Source organism: Python bivittatus, unplaced genomic scaffold (genome assembly GCF_059951505.1).
Source record: "Python bivittatus isolate LINGU-HERP-01145 unplaced genomic scaffold, Pbiv_v1 ctg000700_np1212, whole genome shotgun sequence".
NCBI lineage: Eukaryota > Metazoa > Chordata > Lepidosauria > Squamata > Pythonidae > Python > Python bivittatus.
The window spans coordinates 47,326,149-47,349,570 of NW_028277098.1; the positions used below are offsets into that span (position 1 = coordinate 47,326,149).

Here is a 23,422-nt window from a genome sequence, read left to right on the forward strand (position 1 = left end):
ACTGTCTTGTATGCAAAAAAAGTCCCCCAACCTCCCACCCCTCAAAATCTGAACAGTGAATGAAAACTGCAAAGTTGGCAAGCCGCCTTTCACGTTAAAAGAAGTAAAATCCAGGAGCCAAGAGATGTATCGAAGCGTCAGCTCTTGCCAGAGAGGAACCCCCAGAACCACAGTATTTGGAAGAAAAGAGTAGCCTTACTGTGGTTTTAAACACATTGCAGCTATGCCAGAAATAAATCAGCTCAGTGCTGAAACACAGCAGATATCATTGGATCACAAAGGTCCTGCGCTGCTTTTGAATTGGTGTAGACTTTAGGCCTTAAGCCTAGAGAAAGAAACCACAAACAGCTATTTTCATGGAAACTTTGGTGGTCCCCGCAAGACAAGATTCCTATATATCAAACTTTTTCCAGCTTTAATCAGATAGTGCCATAGCTGCTTCCTGCTCCAAATATCCACATGCCTCTGGATATGCTTCTGAAGGAAAATGCAGGGCTGCTGAATAAACTTGAGGAGAAATTTCTCAAGGGCCACAGAGCGAAAGCATATCGTAACAGCTAAATCCCAGTCAAAGATTGGCAGGGAAAGTATCCTAGAACTTTACTAGTAATGTCCTCATTATAGTTTATACCATTTTATGTTCCTTTGTTGCCTATTCTCCACTTTTTGTCTAAACTGGATCAATAGGACCCATAGGAAAGGTAATCCCTTGGGGATCTCAGGAGGATTTTCAAAAAAATGAATTGGAGCCTCCACACACTTTCACCTGATTCCCCTTGAATGTATGTGCTTTTCTTTTTTCCTTTTTCCTGTCTTTGATGCCATTTTTTTACTGCCAAACGCTGCTTAACAGCAGGAGATGAGCCTCCACAATCTCGAACCCCCCCTTATTTCTAATACCTCTTTCGGGCTCCTTTCCCAGCTTTGCTATAATTCACAGTTCTTTTCCACCCATCTCCCTTTTGTCTAATCTTTCTCAAGGAAACTGAACTCCTTGTTATTAATAGTCCCAGGAGCCTAAAATAACCAAGAGCTGGAGACCAAACATCATTTAAAGCTGCCACCCAAGCCATTTATTTGGATTAAGCCTTAACTCTAAAGCACTTTCTTTTTGTGTTTGTATTGTGCACTAACAGTTATTTTTGTTCTTAATTTAATTTATATTTACTTTCTATCTTGTATTTTTAATTGGACTGCTAGTCTCACTGACTAAAATCTAGACTTTGTTGTATTTTGAGTTATTTTCAAAGAAACAGCTTCAATAGTTTGATATAGTGTCCTTTATCCATGTTAATAAACTACTGTTTTAGGATCTTGTTGTATGTGTTGTAACTCAGTTTAGTTCACACATTCTCTTCCCCATTCCACCCAAAATCACCAATACACATTTTTGGTCATTATTTAAAGGTCTGATCCTGGCTGATCTTGGAAACTAAAAAGGGTCAACTCAAGGTAGCGGTTGGATGGGTGACCTGGGAATAGAGCTGTTGGCTAGACTAAGAAGTAAAGAAAACATCCTGGAGTAATGTAAAGCTGTCAAGAAAACTGCATGGGTGCAGTTATCAGGAGTCAAGAATGACTCAAGGGTGTCTTTACTCTTAGTAGATATCTACTAAGAGGTGGTCTAAAGTTTGAGCCATGTTCCTGAACATTTCTAGTAACAATCCAGCAGTCTTATGAAGCATCACTCAGCCCAAATTAGAAAATAAGTTTTGGAGGCAAAGAAAGCTGCTTTTGGGGGGGGGGGGGTTAGTTGCTGGAAAGCCCAAGAACTACCATAGGTAATCCGAAAGTAGTCAACCACTCCTGACCTTTCAGTGATTCCTCCACACCCATCATCCTCTCCTTGCATGTTTTCTTATTGACAGTCATTCCTGTTTTTTTCATTCCAGCTCCCTAATTTCATCAACACAACACTTCCTCCACACGAACAGGTTACAGCTCAAGAGATTGACAGGTATTTCCGACAGGAACTGATCTATAAGCGGAATGAGAGAATGGGAAAAAGAGTGATGGCTCTCTTAAGAGACAACACTGACAAGAGTTTCTTCTTTGCCTTTGGAGCAGGTAGGGCCTGAGTATGTTTTCTGTTGATTTCAACATGATGGGATGGGATGGGATAATTAATCTCATTTTCTGATCTAGTTTAACTTTGTAATTTCTTCCCCATATCTTTACTCTTCCCTAACATTTACTCCATTCCCAAAACATCTCAGTCCCAAATTATTTAAGACTGGGCAATGGGAGCAATGTCAGTGGGCTTGGGGACTGAAAAGGAGAAATGGGTCTTCTAACCTTTCTGTCTCTGGTGACACAGTATACTAAGGTAGCCAGATCAAAGTCATGGTCCCTTTTTTTAGAGGTACTTTTTCAGTGGCTACTGTTACTGTAAAACATGGAGAAAATTGGTATTGATGCCTGGGTTGGATTTTTATATGTCACAGATAAGAATTTAGGGTTTTACCATGCTCCTCTGAATCTAGTTGCTAGTATTGCAACTATTATTTGTTATTAACTCTACCAATTATCCACAGCTTTGGTTTAGTTTCTATTTGTTTCAGATCCATTATTTTCATTTAGATTGGATGAGCACCTATGAAACATTGGCTCAATTCCCTGTATAGTATTAACCTTGAAGAGATGGATTAGTCACCATCTCTCTGCCTTCATCAAGAGCTAATGAGTCTGGCCTGTTAATGAGTCAAGACTGTTAAGTTCTTGAAGAATTAATGACAGCATGTATCACAAAACTGTACAGAGGTTACAAATACTCAGAAAAAGCTATTCCTGATAAACATTTAGCTAGACTCTTTTTAAAAATGAAAGGTACGTGGAGGCAAATTTACCCAGCTCTCTATTATATATAATGCAATAATATTTAAAAGATTATATTCTGTGGTGGGGGTTTACTCTATGGTTGTTCGTGCAGTGAATAATATCACTTCCAAACATATCTTCTTCACTTCCTGCCAGTCCCCATCTACAAGCAGGAAATGTTTCTTTATAAGAACACTAAAGAGCGTCATAAAATAATACTACTGCTGACTGACTTTCCTTTGCCAATGCAATTACCTGGTTTGACACAGAGCCTGTAAGATGATCATGTTGTACTGGCACAGCGGGCACCATGCCATGAGACTGCTTTGCTGACACAATGGAATATAGAGTGGAGTCTTAAATTGGGTGAGGCCTACATGCAAACAGACTTCTGTGAAAACTAAAAGCTGGACTGCCATTGGCAAGCGGTAGAGAAAGCATCTGACAACAGCTAATTTCCCTTTTCCGTAGACTATGTACGCACAATTTTTTTCAGGCTTCCCTTAACATTTTAGGGGAGAAAGAATTAGCTATTACTGATAACAGTGTTTGTTGCAAAACAGAATATTGCCTGTCTGAGCAGTAATTTGCTGCAGATTTACAAAGCACCATCTCATAAAAAGCATCCCGTTTGTTTCAAGTGGAATCGGATTTAAGTCTAGGAATATGTCTTCCGCTAACTTTGTTGTTCCTGAGCAGGGATTTGGAATGCCATACTAGAGCAGGATCCAAAATTTCACAGCTGGCAACTGCATTTCTACTGAAGTGAAGCAAAATGAACAATCCCAAATTTAGAATATTGACAGAAAATTGGATCAAAACTAAACTGTTTAGAAACTTCATTTAAGAAGACCTTAAAATGAACTCCAACTATTATTCATTTTTATGGAGTGCAGTAATCAGCAGGCACAGTAAGATAGAGAACATTTTGAAACAACCTGTACGTTGCATGTGGAATGCAAGCTAGTCCCCAGTATGTATTCTGGCCTCAATCCAATCCTGGGGTTTCCATTTTATGGTTTGCCCCCCATAGAACAGCATCTTTCCACCATAGGTACAAACCTACTTCACGTACATTCACCTAGAGTATCAGGTTTCTATGAACTGCTCAACCCTGGGAGAATGAGATGATCACAAACACTTGCAGTGATTCTCCCTCCTCCCTCCCAAACCGAAAACAGATGCTGCTTATTGAGCAGCATCATTTCAATAAAGTGTGGAAAAGAAATCTGTGCAAAAAGTTTGTTCTCCTTTGGTCACAGCTAATGTAAGCCATGCAGCAAAGAAAACAAATGGTAATTCTATCATCTCTTTATTGCCAGGATATAGCATAAAAGACAAAAGAGGCCCCAGTGGTATGGAACCATTGATTTATCAGTTAAATAGGCCATCCCATTGTCTGTCACTGCAGATGTTTCATTCTTTGGTCAAAGAAACAGCAGCAATGTCATCATGTTGATCACGTAGTGAATAAAGTATGTAATAATTAACAGTTTTCAGAATGGGAGATCAATGAGCAGGACATAAATCTTAAAAGGACTGGTTTGTCATATAAAAAAATATCAAATTAGAATTATTCTGATTTGTTTGGGTATGGTACTGGACTTTAGAAGAAAAATATCACTCTACAATATTGTATATATAGGCACTGGAGAAGAATTAAATTATTAGAACAGTCTTTTCTAAAGCTCAAGTTTTTTTTTTAAAGCACCAATGTGGTGATGCCATTTCTCACAAAATGTCTGGATTACCTTCATCTTTATTCTTCTCCTGAGGTTTTACTACCATTATATCTTCTAAATACAGCTATAGACCATATTAAATTTTTTTGGAATGAAATGTTGATGGAAAATTTCTGAAATTTCACTTGACTAAAGATGGTCTTTAGTCAAACTGTAGGATTTGACACTGACCATTGTCCTTCTTGCATGAGTCCAAATATCCTACAGAGTCAATTAATGGATGACTTAAGCAACTCATGGAAATAACTGCAGCTATCCAGAAGGAGATCTCATAATTCTGCTGCTGAAAATGTGATACTATCCTTTTATAAATGTTTGCTAGGATGCTGCAGTGGAATCTTTTTTTCACAAGAAATTCAATATGTCATTTTGCAGTATCTCTTTGTCATTCTGCATAGACATCCCTGGTTAGAGGCAATTGTGCCTGAGGGCTTGCTTAAAAAGAATAGGGGTGTGTTCTGATAACCCAACCCTCCCCCCCGCTTTTCTGTCATTCTATGAAGTTATATGTAACTTCTTTACATCCCTCTTTGGCCTCTGAGTTCACAACTGGGAGAAGAAAGAAACAGAAGGTACAGGCAGTCCTCAGTTTAAGAACAAGTTCTGTTCCCAAGGTCTGTCCTTGAGTCAGATTTGTATGTAAGCCAGAACAGTATTATTGTATAATATTATGTAAGTGGTATTGTGTATTTAGCTCGAATCATTGTGTATTTAACCTGAATTTTGCTACAATAGGCTCTGTTCTTAACTATGGATCATCTGTAACCTGGGCATTGTTAACCTGGGGACTACCTGTACTACTTGGAGGACAGAGAAATTAATGTGTACTTTCAAAGAAGAAGAAACATATTAACAATCATACTGTAAAGCTTGTTTGAAACTAAGAAAAAAACAATTACAACAGAATGCTCCATTTTAATGAGTGCTTATAATAATAACTAGGAGCTTGCTGGATCTTCACCAAAGTTGTATAAGAGATTCTTAGGAAACACATTTCCATTAATGGAAAACCCTGACCTGGAGGATAAAGAGGATATTGCTGCAAAGCGTTAAGAACATCCAAATGTCTGAATTGTTTGTTTTGGTCAGACAGGCATGGAAAATTCAAATATAAAATATAAAGCAAACAATATCCAACAGTCATATTTCTCTCAATACATGTTTTGTATGCAAACATTTAAGAATATATCTGCTTGCACTAATTAAGGTTTTATTAACATTGATTTATCTAAACATCTTCCAAACCAAATTAGCTGACTCCTTCAGAACTTTGGTCAGCTGGTCAGTGATAGCACAAAACTTGACCACTCTGTTAGAAATATCTTTAAAAGCACATAAAATTCTACAGCCATGCCTGGTATTTTCAATAAAATGGATGTAACAAAGGTGAAATGATATTCCCACAAAGGGACGAGGTGGAAGCACTTGACCCACTCTCTGTATATCACTAGAGTCATATGGAGAGATTTGCTGGGCAAAAGGAATATTTGCAGCACTGGGGCAAAATATTAAATTGGTCCATCCCAAAGAGGGAAAACCCTCCACAGCCATCTGAAGGTTTGAACTGTACATTAATACCCCTCTCTCTTTCCTATATTAACTAAAAGGGGTTTTTTTTAATTATTTTAAGGACTTTTAATGCTTAAAAAACCTGCATAAACCAAAACTGAGAGCTGCTACATAGGTACTAAAGCTTCTAAATGCCCTAAAACTTGCATGAAAAGCAAAGGAAAATGGAATGCACTTCAGAAAGTTACAGTAAAAATTTGATTTTATAGACCCCCATTCAGCGGTCATCAGATGCAACAGACAAATTTTACTTCAGTCTTCATGCCAAACAATGGACAGAATGTTTTTTCTGGAACACTTCAGGCAACGAATGAAATCAATGTAATTGGCATCAGTTTACCTAATAAATGACTTAAATGGACAAAAATGAAGTAAATTGCCTCATATGAAGTATATAAATTGATGCAAATGATGTAAATTACATCAGTTGCATACATTTGGTTTTAACGGACAGCTTCCCCTCACCTCGCTGGTTCATAAAACTTCATATAGTTAACTTAACTATATTATATAGTTAATCAGCCCAATGTAAGCTACTGCTGTAGCAGCAGTTAACAAATGGCAGTTTTTAGGTTCATGACAGAACAGTTTTCAGCCATTTCAATACAACAACAGTTCCAAGTAGCTACAGTAGAAGTCTTAGGGAGGCTAGGTCACCTGATATGTTGTCCAATCATATCAATTCTCATGAAAAGCAATGTTAGTAATTTAGCCATAAGAAACATGGAAAAAAACCTCATATAAATATCTTGCTTATGCCAGGGTCTCATAATAAAATGCCACTTCAATTTATTTGTCTAGTATTGAATGTATATGTCAATATCATTCTTATTCCTGATGACTTAGAATAAGGTAAAAGACAACTTTAAAAACCCATAAACTTTAAGAACAACAAAAACAAATTTAATAAAATCTCCAAAATAAGAAAAGGGGAAAAGATTAATAAATGATTAAAAATTTAGTCCACAACTCCCATAATACCATTGCCCAGAACCACTCCAAAATCAAAACTGGCAGTAACAACAAAAAATGAAGGAAACATAATAAAAAATGAAGATGGTAATTGCTAACTTCCAGCAGGGCATCACTAAGGGGGCCAGTCTAACTTCTAGAAGAACATTGTTCCAAAGAATAGGTGCCGTATACGAAGAAAAAAATCGTTTCTAGCCTCAGCCTCAGCCCCTCCTCACCTCATGAAAAATTCTTAAGGCAAAGGACAAAGCAGGGAGAGATTCAATCCTGATGTTCTGTTTAGTTAAAGAACTGAACTGAATTCACTTCAAACACCCATATGAATTCTGAAGTCAAATCCCCTTGGTTTACTAAAAGTGTGTGTGTGCGTGCATGAACTCATGTCCATCAAGCTGCCAGATCGATTTGAAGGGACTTGTTTCAATTTGACACTTCAATCCATTTAATATTCCATTTGGAGATTCATTTGAAAAGGGTGATTTAGTTGAATTTCTTTGGAATTGAATCAACAGATTGAAATTTCACACAGCTTCATGTTGAAGGATGTCTTCATTTAACTGAAGACTTAGATGAAAAGTGAGGTAAGCTACAAATATTCATATTAGGTCCCTTGGACTGCAGCAGTAGTGTTGGGTTGCACCCAGGACTCCCTGTGCTTGCAGTAATGAAAAAACAAACAGTAATTGATCACCCCAGCTTTAAAAATATAACATCCTCTTCTTAAATTCAAATATGTCTCCATTTATAAACAAAACACAAATGTCCTTAAGATGAGAGAATGGATTAGATTTTTACTATATTAGCAAAACTAAGTTTAGATAATATTCTGTTCAAATCTTCATATAGAAGAATATAATGTTTGTGTGAACTAAGATGCTGCTAAAATACTTTCCTTCATACATTCATCATTATCCACACATTACTACTGTTAGTAATAGTGCTAGTTGTAGTAGTAATAATAACATGGGATTCACTGTTATATCCAACCTAATCCATATAATGATAAATTGTGGATAAGCAATACAGGGTATAGAAATCATGTAACATTCTTTAGTTTTCCCAAGCTATGGTTTATATGTTTATATTCCGTGCTGAACATCTGTAATAGTATTAATGTATCTGATTTTGAGAGCTGTTTCATATAGCTTGTCAATCCTTACAGCAGCCGTGTATAATAAGCTAGTATAACCATCTCCACAGTCCTGATAGGATTATTGAGGCAGGGAGATATTGTCTTGGTGAAAACCACCTTGTGAGTTTCTGGCTGTCAGGCCCAGCCCAAGAACAACGATGAAACAGTCCAGTTGAGTGTAGTTCCTTTATTTGCTTATACCATATAGACAAAATCTTGCCCAACTGAATCTATACTACAGCAACTAGTTGATATACCCTGGGAGAGTCTAGGAAATGGCAACCCTGAACCTCTTACTCTCCCCACACTCCCCCTGTGGACTGTGTTGTCTTTTGTCTCCTTTCCCCTCCTGGAATGCACCCCCTCCTTCCTGATAGCCTTGCTCTCCCGCATCACTTTCCTCCTCATAGATACATTCTGTCACACTGGCAGTGATGTGTTTTAAATCACCTCCCTCTTTTAGCAACTATTCTACAGTGCCAGATAATGTGCCAATTGAAACTCCTACCCCTCCAATTTTTCTTACATTTTGAACAATCTTTCTGAGAACTGTAAATGCCATGTCTCCTATCACCTGTAGTACAAGTGTTGGTTTTCCTCTAAATGCCTTGATGCTCCAAAGTCATGTATTATGTGATTGCAGTTCTACACTGTCATTACACTGAGCTCAAATTTCACTTGCAGAAAACCCATAACATTGCATTCCAAGCCTAAACTCCAAAGTCTGTATGGAAGTATACCGTACTCTCATGCTCACATAAATTGGAAAGATATGAAAAATCTCAAAAAGAATGAGTCAGAGTCTGGAAATCATACTCTATGGCAACCAATATGTGATTGGATTCCATTCAGGAGATTAATCTGGGCTACATTACTATGTTAATGTCTTGGATGGCTCAATCAATTGGAAAATGACCTGCAGCTCAGTTAAGTGAGACTAGGAAGATTATGTCAACCCATTGGATTCAATTGCATGGGACATTATGTTAGCTTAGTTAAGGATTTGTGGAGATATACTGTTGATGAATAAGTGGAATCGGCTGGAGAAGTAAAGAAGGGGCCTTTCATCATACCTGTACATTCTATACTGGAAAGGGAAGACAAAAATAAGCAGAACCTTGTTTGATTAATTCCTCTTATCGCTGCAGTAGGTTTGACTTCCTATACTTGTTCACTTCTCTATATTCATTTTGTAATAGAACTATACGAATATGTAGCTTTCTGTTGTCATGTAGCAAACCCTTAAAATATGTTATAGAGTGTTGGAATTTCATAATAAATATGTAGCTTTACTTCAACAGTGAATCTTTTTCTTCCAGTTTGAAAGTCCAGAAAATATGGGTGTAAACTGTAGTGGTTAGGGAACAGAACTTTAGAATTACCCTTTCATTCAAAATTACATGTCTACTAATTCCACTAGTAAACCTTTTTAAATGTTACAGCAACTGCATGAATGTTAGGGATAGGACATTAGATGTGTTCTCATCTCCCCCTACACATATTTCATATACCTGTGGAACTATCAGAATGTCTGTTTATTTTCTTTTAATCAGTGTGATTGCCCTGTTACTTTTGTAATTTCTTACTCATTCTACCAAAAAAAGAAAAGAAAAAAAGTCTTTTATAAGGAAGAAAAGTATACATACTTAGGAACTATAGCAAATACGCAGATAGCACGAAACATTCAGTTTAACAAAGTGGGCTAGTTGTAATATTACATATCTGTACTCTGTAGTTAAAGAAATTAGAATGTGTGTTGGCAGAAATTGGGATAGTTGGGTCTCTAATGTCCAGGAAGAACAATAATTCTTCCTGGACATTAAGCTTGATTATCACCCTTTGGGGATTAAATAAATGAGTTTGCTTGACACACTTTGAGTAGGGTTGATCTTTGTTGGAAACTTTCACCCTTGTGAACCCACGTGATTGATAGACAATACAGTGTACCATACATATAAGAGCTGAAGTGAGTGAGTTTTCCAGCTGCCTTTTCCAGCTGAGAAATAGTCAAACAGCCAGGGCATATGTGTCATTAAAAAGAGTTAATATTTTGGCAACAAAAAGTATACATATATAATCAGTGTTTAAGAAAAAAATGTCATCTGGTTTATTTCATTTTTATAGTCAAATAATTTGCAAGTAACACATATGATAACATCCAGAATTTATGCATGCCATTCACTTGGACTTTATTTTTCCTAAGGCAGCTGATTTTATTGTATTCATTTAAACTTTGCCTTTTATTTTAAAAAAAATATTGTTGTCACTTCTAGATTTGATTGTTGTATTTATCATCTTTGAAGTTCAAGTGTAGAGCCAAAATACAGAGTTTTATTATCCTGGGAGGAAATTGCAATTAGTTGAATAATAGGGAGATGGATTCTTAAGGCTAATGGCCAACCATATGCCATACAAACTTTACAGTACTCTTATTTTGAAGGTACAGCCTGCTGTTAAGAGCTGCCTATCTAATCGTCCAAATAGATAGCATAAAATTCTGTTTTCGTGCACTTCTTCCTCATGCTTTCTGATTTCACACCATCCATTGAATTGATGAGCCCTTGTTAAAACATATACTTCATATTTTAGACCTCTGGCCATGCATTTTAGCTAGTGCAAACCATCACTCTTTCACAAAGAAGGAGACTGGAGAAACATATCTAGCCAGTTTTAAAATAGTTCATTATGTACTCATTTTGTGAGTTAGGGTGTTTTGTTTTGAAGGAGGCAGTAAGGGTTCTAACCAAACTATGACAGCAAATCTGGAGAACAACACAGGGCCAGATGTTCAGGCTGGCTTAAGAAAAAGCGAAGGATACAAGAACATTTCTGCTGATGTATGCGGAAGATACCAAAAAGAAGATAATATGTGCTTCTTTGATTATAGAAAGCCCTTTGATTGTGTTGACCATGTCAAGCTATGGAATGTGCTTAAGAAAATGGGAACCACACTGATTCCATGTTGGCAAAGGAGTGAGACAAGGCGGCATACTCTCTCCTTATTTATTTAACTTATACACTGAAGATATATTGAGGGAAGCTGGTTTGGAAGAAAATGGCTAGATTTAAAATTGATTGTTAGAAACTAGATTGAATGTTAGAAAAAAAGTCCTAATAGTTAGAGCTATTCAGTTGTGGTATCAATTATCCAGCGAGATGGTGAGTTCAAGCAAAGTTAGACAGCTATCTGCCTAGGATGCTTTAATTTGTATTCCAACATTGAATAGGATTGGATTTCATGACCTAAATTGACCTTTCACCCATATTATTCTATGATTCTAGATTATTTAATGAATAGAAGCAATATTAAGATTCCAAATTCTGTCAGTTTACACTGCACAGAAGAACTTTTTCCTTCTTCCAATCTTCCCCAAGGCTTCTGCTGGGGAAACAATAGGTATTGATGATAATGCAACAATGTAGTATGCTAGTATGTAGAGTTGAAGCAGCCCTTGATCAATGGACACACACTGCCTGGACTTGCTAACCCCATTGTTAATATAATTATCCCCTTATTTCTCAATGGCCACAAAGTCTGATGATAGTAATTTTGCAAGAAGAACAATTGTGAATCCACAAATTTGGATCCACAATTGTTCTTCTTGCAAAATTACTATCATCAGAGTACTAGTGAATCCAACCTTGTGGATTCACTAGTACTCTGTCTCTACTATTCTTATCAAGCTTGCAACTGAGTGAACAAATATAGGCATAGATAATTCAGTCTAATGCATAGGACTATAAATGGAAATCTTTTCAGCTCAGAATTCAACAGAGCATTCCTATTTATATAGTTTTTTGTTTTTTTTACTCAGTGTGGAATGTTAGAATAACCTTATCTTCTGAGAAAACAGATATATGCTCCATTAGGTTTTCAGGTTAACACTGCTCAGAGGCATCCCTATGCCATCATCAATGAATGTAACAAACGTAGAATGGAAGACCATACTTTTTATTTTCTAGTTAACTACAAACTGGTTTCACCTTTTGAGAACCATTCTTATTTCATCCATAGACCAACCTGGAAGCAAGCTTTGCTGATTACAAAGAAGCCTTCCTACTAGGCAAGTCTGCCTATCACAGCTTTAAGCAGGAAACAATACAAAAATAAGCCTTCTGACCTTTTGTTTCATTCTCAAGGGTATTGCCATTTTATGACGCTGCCTAGAAAAGAAAACAATAAAACACAGCTTCCACAAGTATTCCTGCTTTCTTGTTTTTACTGTTTAAAAATTACACAGACAAAACATGACAAGTCCAAGTCAAGCTGGCTGAACACAGTTCACATCCTGGATTTGCTAGCTATTCATGTGCATCAGATTTCAGAATGTAGAACATCCTTGCAGAGCAGTTTCTGAAGTCCCTCAGTATGTGCAATAAAAATGTCAGTGTTTTCTCTCCTGCCTTGTCCCCCACTCTGTGGAGCTGACAGCACTGAGTAGGAACCCTTCCTCCTAACATTTCTGTTTTTCTTAAGACTTGCCAATCATGTCATTTGCCTTTGCCCAAAGTTTGTTGTCTTTGCAGATGGTCACAGCATGAGCTACCAAAAGCTTCAGTGAGTCTGACAAGAGATTCTGTTAACCTAATTCAAGCTTATGACCTGCCACGGAAGCAGAGCATAAAGGGACTTTTCATAGCTACCCCAGATATTTCATTTCATAGGTTTCAATTAATCTGTATTTATTGCCACTTATCTTACATGGCTAACAATATCAAGGGTTTAGAGAGTGCTTTTAATGTCAAACTGGGTCAATTAAAAGGCTACTTAAAATATTTGCAAAACTTTTCATCCAAAAGTTGGCTGCTCTGCCTGCCTTCTAACTAATATGCTTTAAGCAAACACTCTCCTTATGAAGAATGACATCTACTACAATTTCCCCTTGATATCTTTAGAGCTCCTTGAATAATTTCTTTTACTTTTGCACTTTTATACTTATGGGTTTAGAGAGACCAACTGGAATTCATATGTGTAACAGAAGATGCTTTCAAGTCTTTTGGAAGAAGGAGGCCAGACATGGTATAGATTGTGAGCAGAAGGGATCTCATTCTAGAAAAATAAAGACTGGAACCTAGACCTCTTCACCAGAACCCATATTGTCCTCTGTTCAGCACTGTAATAACATACTGTAACTGCTGTGTGTTCTCCTATTCTCTGAGGAAATATATTAAGATTACAGCTATTGTCAGACACTGAAACCAAGTTACTTTTTTTTTTAATCCATTCAATCATGTCCGATTCTCAGAGACCATCTGGATAAGTCCCTGCAGTTTTCTTAGCAAGGTCTTTCAGAAGTGGTTTGCCATTGCTTCCTTGAGAGAAAGTGATTGGCCCAAGGTCAAAGTGACTCTCCTTGAGAGAAGGTGACAGGCCCAAGGTCACCCAGCTGGTTTTGTGCCTAGGCGGGACTAGAACTCACAGTCTTCCAGTTTCTAGCTAATGCCTTAACCGCTATACCAAGCTGACTCTCTTGTTACAGTACTTTTAAAAAGCATTAAACTTGGATTTGAGCTGATGATAGATAAGGAAAGAGTGTGTTTAATCACAATATTATATATATTGTATGTACACACACACACACATATATACATACAGGTTTGTGGCTGTGTCTTTAACTTGTCTTGTTCTTTTCAAAAGCAACAGAGGAAAATATTGTTCATAAATATTTTAAGATGTCTTTTAGAGCAGATATTGAGTATTTGCCACAACTTCACTGGCATGCTGATATGATAATTGCCTAGTATAAAACCCTTTATTTAAACAAATCCTTGCAAAACCATTCATCATTATCTTACAAGTTTCAAATCAATTCTTTACTCATAATTTAGAGACTGCCCAACTCCAAACGACTCTGGGCAGCTCACCTTTTAAAAGCAAGAACAATAAAAAATTAAGAAACAGATGATAGACATCTAGAAGAGAAAAACCTATCAGGCAATGGCAACAGAATACATGTATGGGGGGGAGGCAGGTACATTACTAGTACATTTTTTAAGGCCATCAGAGCTACTAGCTTAAGTGATTACACAAGGACATTAATTTAGATTTAGAAATCTGGTAGAACCAGTAAAGTGACAATAGATGGAAGAGGGAAGACATCCCTATTTTCAGAGATGAGAGGAAGAAACAAGGAACTATCAGACTTTGATATTTGGAGGGTATCTAGATTAGATCATAAGTGATCCCATATTGCCAAATTTATTCAGGAGCTTTTGATTATGGGCTTTCCTAAAAGCTTTAAAATCGTCCAAATGCAATATCTACTTTATTTTTACTATCTGCATGCTTATTGATAGAGTTGGTTCCTTGTTTTGTTTATGTTTGTATATTGTGGACTCCCTCCCTCCCCCCATTTTCAGCATAACTGTATGTTGGGTTTCTAGTTATCATGTTGTTGGTTTACTTCAGATAATTTAGCATTGTATGATAGAGATTAAAGTTCATAATTACATTTTGGTTTTGTTGAATAAAGAGGAAAAAATAACCTCTAAAAATTAGCAAGTCAAGACTTTGTAGGATGTATGTGTTCTCCAAATAATATTCACCCATATAAAGAAGATATGCAGACTGTAAATAATTATCCAAATGGAATTAATGAGAACACCTTTGTGTTTGTGATATATTGAATAACCCTGATAATATCCAGTTATGTATGGATAAATCTCAAGGATCTGGCCAGGTACTTTGCTTTTGATCTTATTGAAAGAGTGCTGCTGGGGTGGTTGCACTACAAGTTAGGAATAAACACATCTGTTTGAGAGGTTCGTCAAAATACAACACAATGTACTGTGATAAGAAACACCATTTCCCATGCTAATCTCACCTGGAACTGCTTAGGAGTACCTGAAATGGAGGATAAAGCATAATATAGACCAGTGTTTCTCAACCTTAGCAATCTGCACAAAGCATTCAAAAGAGGTGCTTCATATGTGTTTGTGCAATGCACAGCTGCTTTGCTGGTGGTTCCAAAAAAGTGGTGTTGTCCCTGCACACATATGTGCAGGCAGCCAGGGATTGCCTTCCAGAGTGTGCAATTGCTATAAAGCTTTCAGGAGAGGTACTTTGCTCAAGCACTACTTTGCTCAATGCTAACAGCATTAGTGTATAACCCAGAAAAATGTGGTTTTCACACACCCCTTCCCCTTGTTCTCCCAAACCACTGTCTATATCAGTGTTTCTCAACCGTAGCAACTTTAAGAAGTGTGGACTTCAACTCCCAGAATTCCTCCTGCCAGCATTATTCCTATGCTATTCCTATTCCTATGCTATTCTATTCCTATTTCAAATTTTTCAACACAAATTGTCAGCCATCAGTGTTTGGCATTTGCCAGACACAAAGCTTGCACAATGTGGCTTGCCTGACCTCTGAGGATGGGATTTAAAAAACTAAGACAAGGAGGTAGAAGATAAAGATAAGACACCCCCAATACAGCCTTAATTAAAATAAGTTTTAAAAATGCTTCCAGGAAGCATAACAGAAAAAGTTAAATCATCCAAGCTTTATTGCAAACCATGGCAATATGTGGGATGTAGACAATATTAACAATATGAAGTTGTTCATGACAGTGGTCTGATTCAGTATGAAGTTAAATATTCTAGCTAAAAGCATACCTAGGGTCAAATATGTGCATATCCCAGCAACTCCACTTATCTACCTTTCCCAACAGAATATATGCTGTTTTCAACACCTCAGTACTTGAAAGACAAAAGTACTAAATTTCAATGATTTATTTAACCATAACATAAAATTAGAAAAAAAAATAGATTGACAAAAAGGTGCTCCTGAAATAACCAGAAGGTTTTATTAATTTTATATGTGTGTATGTGCCTTCAAGTCAGTGTTCTCCTGGTGACTCCCTGGACTAGTCCCTGGAATTTTCTTGGCAAGGTTTTTTGGAAGTGGTTTGCCATTGCCTCCTTCCTAGGGCTAAGAGAGAGTGACTGGCCCAAAGTCACCCACCCAGCTGGCTTTGTGCCCAAAGCAGGGCTAGAACTCACAGTCTCCTGATTTCTAGCCTGGTGCCTTAACCACTATACCAAACTGGATGTCATTTTTATATAGATTCTTATAAAAATTACAGTCGATAAGTGCAAAAGAAATTGCACTTATTTTATTTTTTTCAGATAGATATTATGATGTTTCCTGCTAAGATGGCTAGGCTGAAAGAAAAAAAAAGTGCATATTAATTTTACTCCTAAGGGAACGCATATACATTTAATTGCATGAGATTTTGTCCATTGATTAATCCATGAGCTAAGATTTTTTATTAGATTTTTTTTTTTAATAGGCTACACATAGGTATCATCAGGAAACCAAGCATGCATGAGACATGCATTGGGATACATAACATTTCTCACTGGGATTAGATGTTTCTTCCACAAAGCAGGTCCCAGTCTAATTAAAGTTCTCAGGCAAGCAAAACTGGAATCTGGGAAAATGGAAAGCACCTTCTAAAATAAGTTAATGAACTTTCAACAGTTTTTTATTATTGTTAGTACAGCTTTCTGTACCACTGTTTTTACCATAGGTGAGACAGGAAAGTCATGCTGCAGGATAGCAACTATCTTAAAAAATAGTTTTAGTGAGCGGGGAAAACAAACAGTAAAATAGAAGTTCCAATAGACAAGCCAGTGCATTTTCATGCATGTTTTCCACAAGCAGATAACATTTTTGCAACAGGTTTAGTATATTATGCATATTTTATTTTATTGAAAACACAATGAGTATTCATGCATCATTGGTCCAGTTGATTACTGAAATAATCACACAGACACACAAATACCTTAATATCATCATCATCATCATCATCATCACCTGCACAATCATTGAAGATTCTGGATTATTATTTACTATGCTGGTCCAGTCCAGATTGGGACATAACATGTCTTTCAACTTCATAGTCTAGGGCTGAGAGAAGGTCACTTGCCAAAGATCAACCGGCTGGCTTCCATTCCTAAGGGATGACTAGAACCTGGGTCTCCCCACTCCTAGTCCAGCAATTTAACCGCTGCACCACACTGGCTCTCTTCCGCTGTGCAATTTCTAAACTCTATATTAATACCCCCTGCCACTCCCCCTCCCAAATTGGCTGTTAGCCTGTGTTCAGAGCAGTGGCTACTATGTTCCAGAACTTTAACCTATTAAGGTTAACTTCGGTAGTTTTTGATGAAGAATACACACACACACACACACATATGTATGTATGTATGTATGTATGGAAAGTATAAATACCCTTCTGAACCAGCACCATTGATTCAAATTCAGAGCCTCTTGTAGGTGTTTTTAAAATAGATAGTTTGGGTGATCTAATCATAAACCTTCCCATGACATTTGTAGTTTAGCCTTAAATCTTCCTCTGGTGTTGATAGCTAGTTTGATATTTCAAGCCATATTTTGCAGGTATAAACCAGCTCTTCCAACCATTAGACTACATTTGTGCTTTAGTTATGGAGTCTTTAATAGCCACAACTCTGGGAAAATATGAAACAACACTGAGCACATCTGCTTTCCTTTTGTTAATTCTGCTATGCCGTGCATAAACAGGGAATGATGGATTGCCCCTTGGTTCTTAACAGAAATACTGAAAAGACCTGGATTTAATTGTTCTGCATTTATTGCACAAAAGGAGTGAATTATGGCCTACTTTGCAGCATCTCCATTGAAAGTGAATATTAGCACTGCAGAGAACCAAGAACTGTTCTTTGCCAGAGATATAACCCTGTCAAAACAGCTCCCTCCCTCTTGCTGTGCTCTACTGGAAAAAAGCTCATGAATTTGCTACCTCCTGCCAGTTAAAGCTCAGGGTGAAATGCAAAACCAAAAGCTGCCAATAGTTATATATTTGATTCAGATGTTGTGAGATATGTTTGGTTTTTCTTTACTGAGTGTGAGATCAGTCAGGAAAAAGGAAAGAATGCAACAACGCGGAATGGAATTAGCATGTCTATGCATGTAAGGAGAGTTTGCCCCCTCCCCCCGAAATGGTATATGTTTATGATGGGAATTTAGTATTGCTGGAGCACTCTAGATTTCTCTGTAGATTTTGATTCTACCCTAGTTTGCTGACCCTTGGCAGCTTTTATATCAAAGGGTTTGCATTCCAAGGAGATTGATTTTCCCTGGACTTACTCACTCCAACAATTTCCCCATGCTATTCTAATTGAATAGGAGCAGATGGTCACAAATGCTTTACTTTGAAAATAGGATCAGAACAATGAGTCTAGCAGTTCTGATCCAGTTTCGTGGGATTTTTTTTTTCCTCCTAAGGAGATAGTATGTCTGCATATAGAACACCACAGAATATGGTACTCTGTCCCCCTCTTGTGGTCACAAAATCATGTAGATGTTATACAAGTACTCCTAATCTAGAAGTAAGGAAGAGTAATTTCTCCAGGTACCAAACTGAAGATGGTGTGTGCGGACATCAAGGATTCCATTCACTTCTTACATTTAAAGCATCCAGATAGATTGTACATTATTTTTACACAAAGCTATAGAATTCCTTGCCATTCAATGCTGGCTTGCCTTAAAAATTTTTACAAAGTCAAATGTGAGGTAACAGAATAATATTGAATAAAAAGTTCAAGGATATCATTTTTTAAAACTTTCTGATTCTTCCTCTAGGTGCACCAAATCTCTTTCTCTTTAGACTGACTTTTCTCTCTTGCTATCACACTGTACCACAAGCATTAATCAGTAAATAATCCATCATATCTACCCTAGAAGAATGCAACAAGGTTTACCATGATGATGATTGTATAGAACTGAGACCGACTCATTTATGAAACTCACTTGCTAGCTTTTGGGCAAGTTGCTATGGCTGTTTTCAGGCATTTTTCCCTCAAGAAATGAAGGAGGAGCTTCCTGGTTGCATCCATGTACAGTAGTCGTGTCTTCCTTAGTTCCTTTCCATCTGACTTCAGCAAAGAAGTAAAGAGTTTATTATAGTTGCTTAAACTTTGTACAGTACTGTTTTTTTCTGAATGGACAATTAGTTCCTCCCCACCCGCATAATATACATTTAAAATGGAAGAGTTATCTTACATTCTCTGAAAACATCTTAATGAAGATTGTCTTCTGTTTGGGTCAATATGGGATTTGGAAAATTTAATCCCCTCCTCAGGCAGGGCTTCCCTTCAACATGGTGGGTTAGACCATGAGAGAATATAGCAACAGAAGCAATGGCAATAAATATTACCTCATCTCCATCATGGAGTTGCAATCATCTAAAGAAACAGTGCACAAGTTGCATCTGGCCACATCACACAGAGCCCTCCAAAGCCACAAGCTGAATTGTCATTTTTAGTATGATAGATTTTTTAAATCAATCTTGATCAGGGGAATAGGGATGTGTTGATTCCTTCAACAACCACCAAGGCACCAAGATTCAGTGGCTTCCAGGGCTCCAGCGATGGAATTCAAAATGGCAACCCTTTTCCAGATGCTCTTTCTCGGTCTTTTTCCTTGAGGTTGGTGAAATGGGGCACTTAACTGAGGCTTGAGCTTCCTACAATGTGACTGACTGTTGTAGGGATAGGTCCACTAAGTAATCACATTAACTGTATTAATATATATTAATTTGAATTAACCCATACCATAAATTAATTCAAATGTGATTTTTGTCCTGGCCTTTCCCAGTTATTAATTTTGGCTTCATCTATTTTTGAATTATTTTGGCACACTTTTTGGAGACCAGGTACAACCCTCACCCCTCAAAGCAGTCTAATTTACCACACAGGGTTTATGCTGTGGATGGCATGAAGTAGGTATATTATATTAGCCTCAGCTTCCTGGAGGCAAAGTAAAATATGGCTCAAAAGATTAAAGTAGAGATCTTTTTGTAATACCGACAGAAGAAAATCTGTGAAAGACTCACTATACAAAACCTAATCAACATTGAATTAGTGCTTTTAAATAATAGATGGGAGTAGGTTCTCTAAATCATTGGAGCTTTTGCTTCATTTTAAAACAAAAAAAATGATATAAAGTAAATATTTTTCTTGGAAATTCAGCATTTGTTTCAGTAAAGGATTTGTTTCAGCATAAAAATATAGAGAAGAATTCTCTTAAGCAGTGTTTCTCAACTCAGTGACTTTAAGATATGTGGGCTTCAACTCCTGGAATTCCCCAGCCAGCATGCTGGCTGGGGAATTCTGGGAATTGAAGTCCACACATTTTAAAGTCACTGAGGTTGAGAAACACTGCTCTTAAGGATCTATATTTGTAATACTGCTCCAAGGCCCAAGCTAAAATCTTCAGGTAAACATTTTGATCATGTCATTGTGACTCGCTTGCCTTTGTTCCACATAAAGAGGAGAGGTGATGGACTCCACGTTGTAAATATTTCTTAATAAAATCTGTCAACTCTTAGCCTTTGAATTGGCTTTCTATCAAAGGAGAGCTGAGATCAGACAGTATAATTCTATGTGGTCAAGGTTTGATTCATTCTTTAAAAATTCAGTAATAACAATGAAATTGAAACATGTAGTATACCTTTGAAATTTGATTAGCCTGGTATTTTTTTTAATAATTTTTCTGTCTTTTTTTTCCTTTTTCAGGGTTTTTTTTAATGGTTTTTCTTTTTTAATTTCTTGTTTTTTTCAAATTCTTTATTTTTCTCTTTTTTTTAGGCTATTTATTTTAGTTAGGCTAAGTTTTCTTATCCTTTTAACATTCTATAATATATGTATGGCCTTCATGTGTACTCATTATTACCCATTACATTATTAATATGTAATATTATTTTTTCAGAACATTAAATTGTAATGCTTTTAAAAATCAACAAAAACTATGGTAAAACAGTTTGAGTGTTTCAGGCACTTTCAATTAAAAGAGCAAATAATGTGACAGTGAAAATGTACATTAAACAATGCAGGAAGGAAAGGAACCACAGTAGAGGGTCATTGTTAAGGGTAGGAAATTGTTACCTTCTTACAGCTCCAGATGATCCAACTAGTATTCTCCTTTCTTTTTTCTATCAGCAGTTGGTTTTTAAGTACTTTATTCCTTCAGGTACAAAATTTATTCTGGGGTATAGTTCCTCCGCACTCCAGGAAAAAAAGAGAAAATTTTACGTTCAAATCCCCACCACAAAAAAATTATTGAGGAGGGCCTTCAAGATGAACATTTAATGAGCTGCCACTATTTTTGTGCCTTGATAGAATATCACTTCAGAACAACACCAATCAAGGTGCCTAGAACCTTTATGGAGCCTTCTTGCTATGACTCATCTTTTGACTGAGTGAAAAGACAGAGCTTAGATAAATCTGCCTGTATTTAGGGGAAAAAAATTAAATATGAAAATGGAAGCTCCATATGCCCCCCAGAAAGGTTGAAAATGAAATAATCATAGCCAAGGAGTGAGAAATTTAGCCACCCCAAGAAGGGGGGCAGGAAAAAGCAATAGGGATGCAATATAAACCTTGATTATGTCAAAATGTACAGTGATATCACAATGCAAACCCCTCCCTTTTGCACTTGTATTGTAATGTCACACAGAAGTTTGCATGGTTTAAGTATCACATGGATTACATCACAATGCACATTTTGTCATCCCCCCCCCCCCATCTTGCTTTCCCTGCAGAAGTCCATGGAGACACTAAAAATGACAATACTAATTCTTTTCCTCTCCAGTTGTGCTTCCTGGCATTTTTTTTTTTTTTAAGCAGTTGGTGGCCCCTATTATAAGCTGTTGGAGGCACCACCATTGTGACATCCCCCGCCAAAAAAAAGTGTTGAAAGTTTGAATCATATTACAGTGACTCAGTGGGTATTCCATGATAGATCCATGAGGTTCTGTGGTTCAGATCTACATTTTTCTTCCATGATTCAATCTACTCAGTTAAGGCCAGATGTCAGCTATGATTTGACAGTAGTTTGTGAGTGATGGGTGAACATCCCTATGAAAATATCATACAAATGCAAAAAAAAAAAAATCCATTTATTTGGGGGGAACTACAAAAGGTCTTGAACTTATATTTTGGGACTGCTGACATTGTGTAGTTCAGTGCATAAATAAACTTGCTATCACAGGAAGATAAAGATAAAGACAAAACTAGAACTAATTGTTCCACCTACTCTTGGTGGGTACCAACAACTCAACATGCGTTGATAGCATAACAACTGGATGAGGGCTGGAGCTCTATAATCAAGTTAGATTATTTTTCTCATCATCTGCCTAAATTCTCCTGTGTCTGATTAGCATTTGATTAATCCACTTCTAAAATGCCATCAGACACTACATTAGCAGTACTTTGCAAAAGTGTTTTCCTCTTCACATTGATTGCATCTGAATTAATTACACCAAGTGCTGAAATAGGAACAATATTGATGTAACAGAATTTTATGAGGTTGGTATGCCTATTCAGAGAAGAGGATTGTAGGAGCATCATGCCCTTTGGATTTGTTCCTCAATGATTAGGAAATGTAACTAACATTCATATATATTGACCATATTTGGTAATTTCTGTCTTCCTGAGAAGCAGTGGTGGAAACTACTTAGTTCTGCTTTGTAAAAATAGTTACTACATCACAGGCTCACTGAACATCTAGATATTTATTCCTAGGTTATACATCTAATAATTTTTACATGGTTAATTCAATTTCCCTCTATAATAGAGTTAAGTCATCTTGAGGGAGACTAAAGAGAAGGATTCTACTTTTCTAACCCTGTACCCCAGTTCAAAACTGTTCTGCGTTATTTTCCAAAAGTGGGGATAAGCAATCTTTTCATGACTAGATGCCACATTAAATGGTTTGAGAGAGTGATGGAAGTAAAGGGTAGTGATATAAAGTCTGTGGCTGTATTATCGATGGGTCCAATTTTTTTTTATTTTTTTGCTGGGGCTTTAGGGAGGGGTTAGGTTTCCTCACCATCATTAAACTGTTTTCAGTTTGCACTATACTTTTTACATATTATACTGTCCCATCCAAAATGACCAGAAAACAAAAAAAGATGAGATTTGTGAACTACCTGTTGCCCACCCATACCCTAGGAGATTAACATGGATGCTCCATTTCTACTGCTTTTTTGTCTACTTTAGTGCTCCATTTATTTATGGTACTTACATTCTATCTTCTTTGTAATGATAAGCATAATAGTTATCATGGTGATTTATGTAGATAAAGGTCAGCATATTTTCTCCCTCCACATCATTGTGCTTCTTTTTTGCAGTTGTTTCTGCAAGCAC

At 36.8% G+C, this 23,422-nt stretch overlaps 1 protein-coding gene across 1 annotated transcript in view; it reads left to right on the forward strand.

Annotated features, from left to right (window-relative positions):
* The window catches only part of TRABD2B (TraB domain containing 2B), a 245,864-nt gene that overhangs the window by 174,651 nt on the left and 47,791 nt on the right, over positions 1 to 23,422 (forward strand). Inside the window, exon 4 of the mRNA XM_088153306.1 lies at positions 1,893 to 2,067. Coding sequence (XP_088009432.1) covers positions 1,893 to 2,067 — 175 coding nt within the window. The remainder of the gene's footprint in view (positions 1 to 1,892; positions 2,068 to 23,422) is intronic.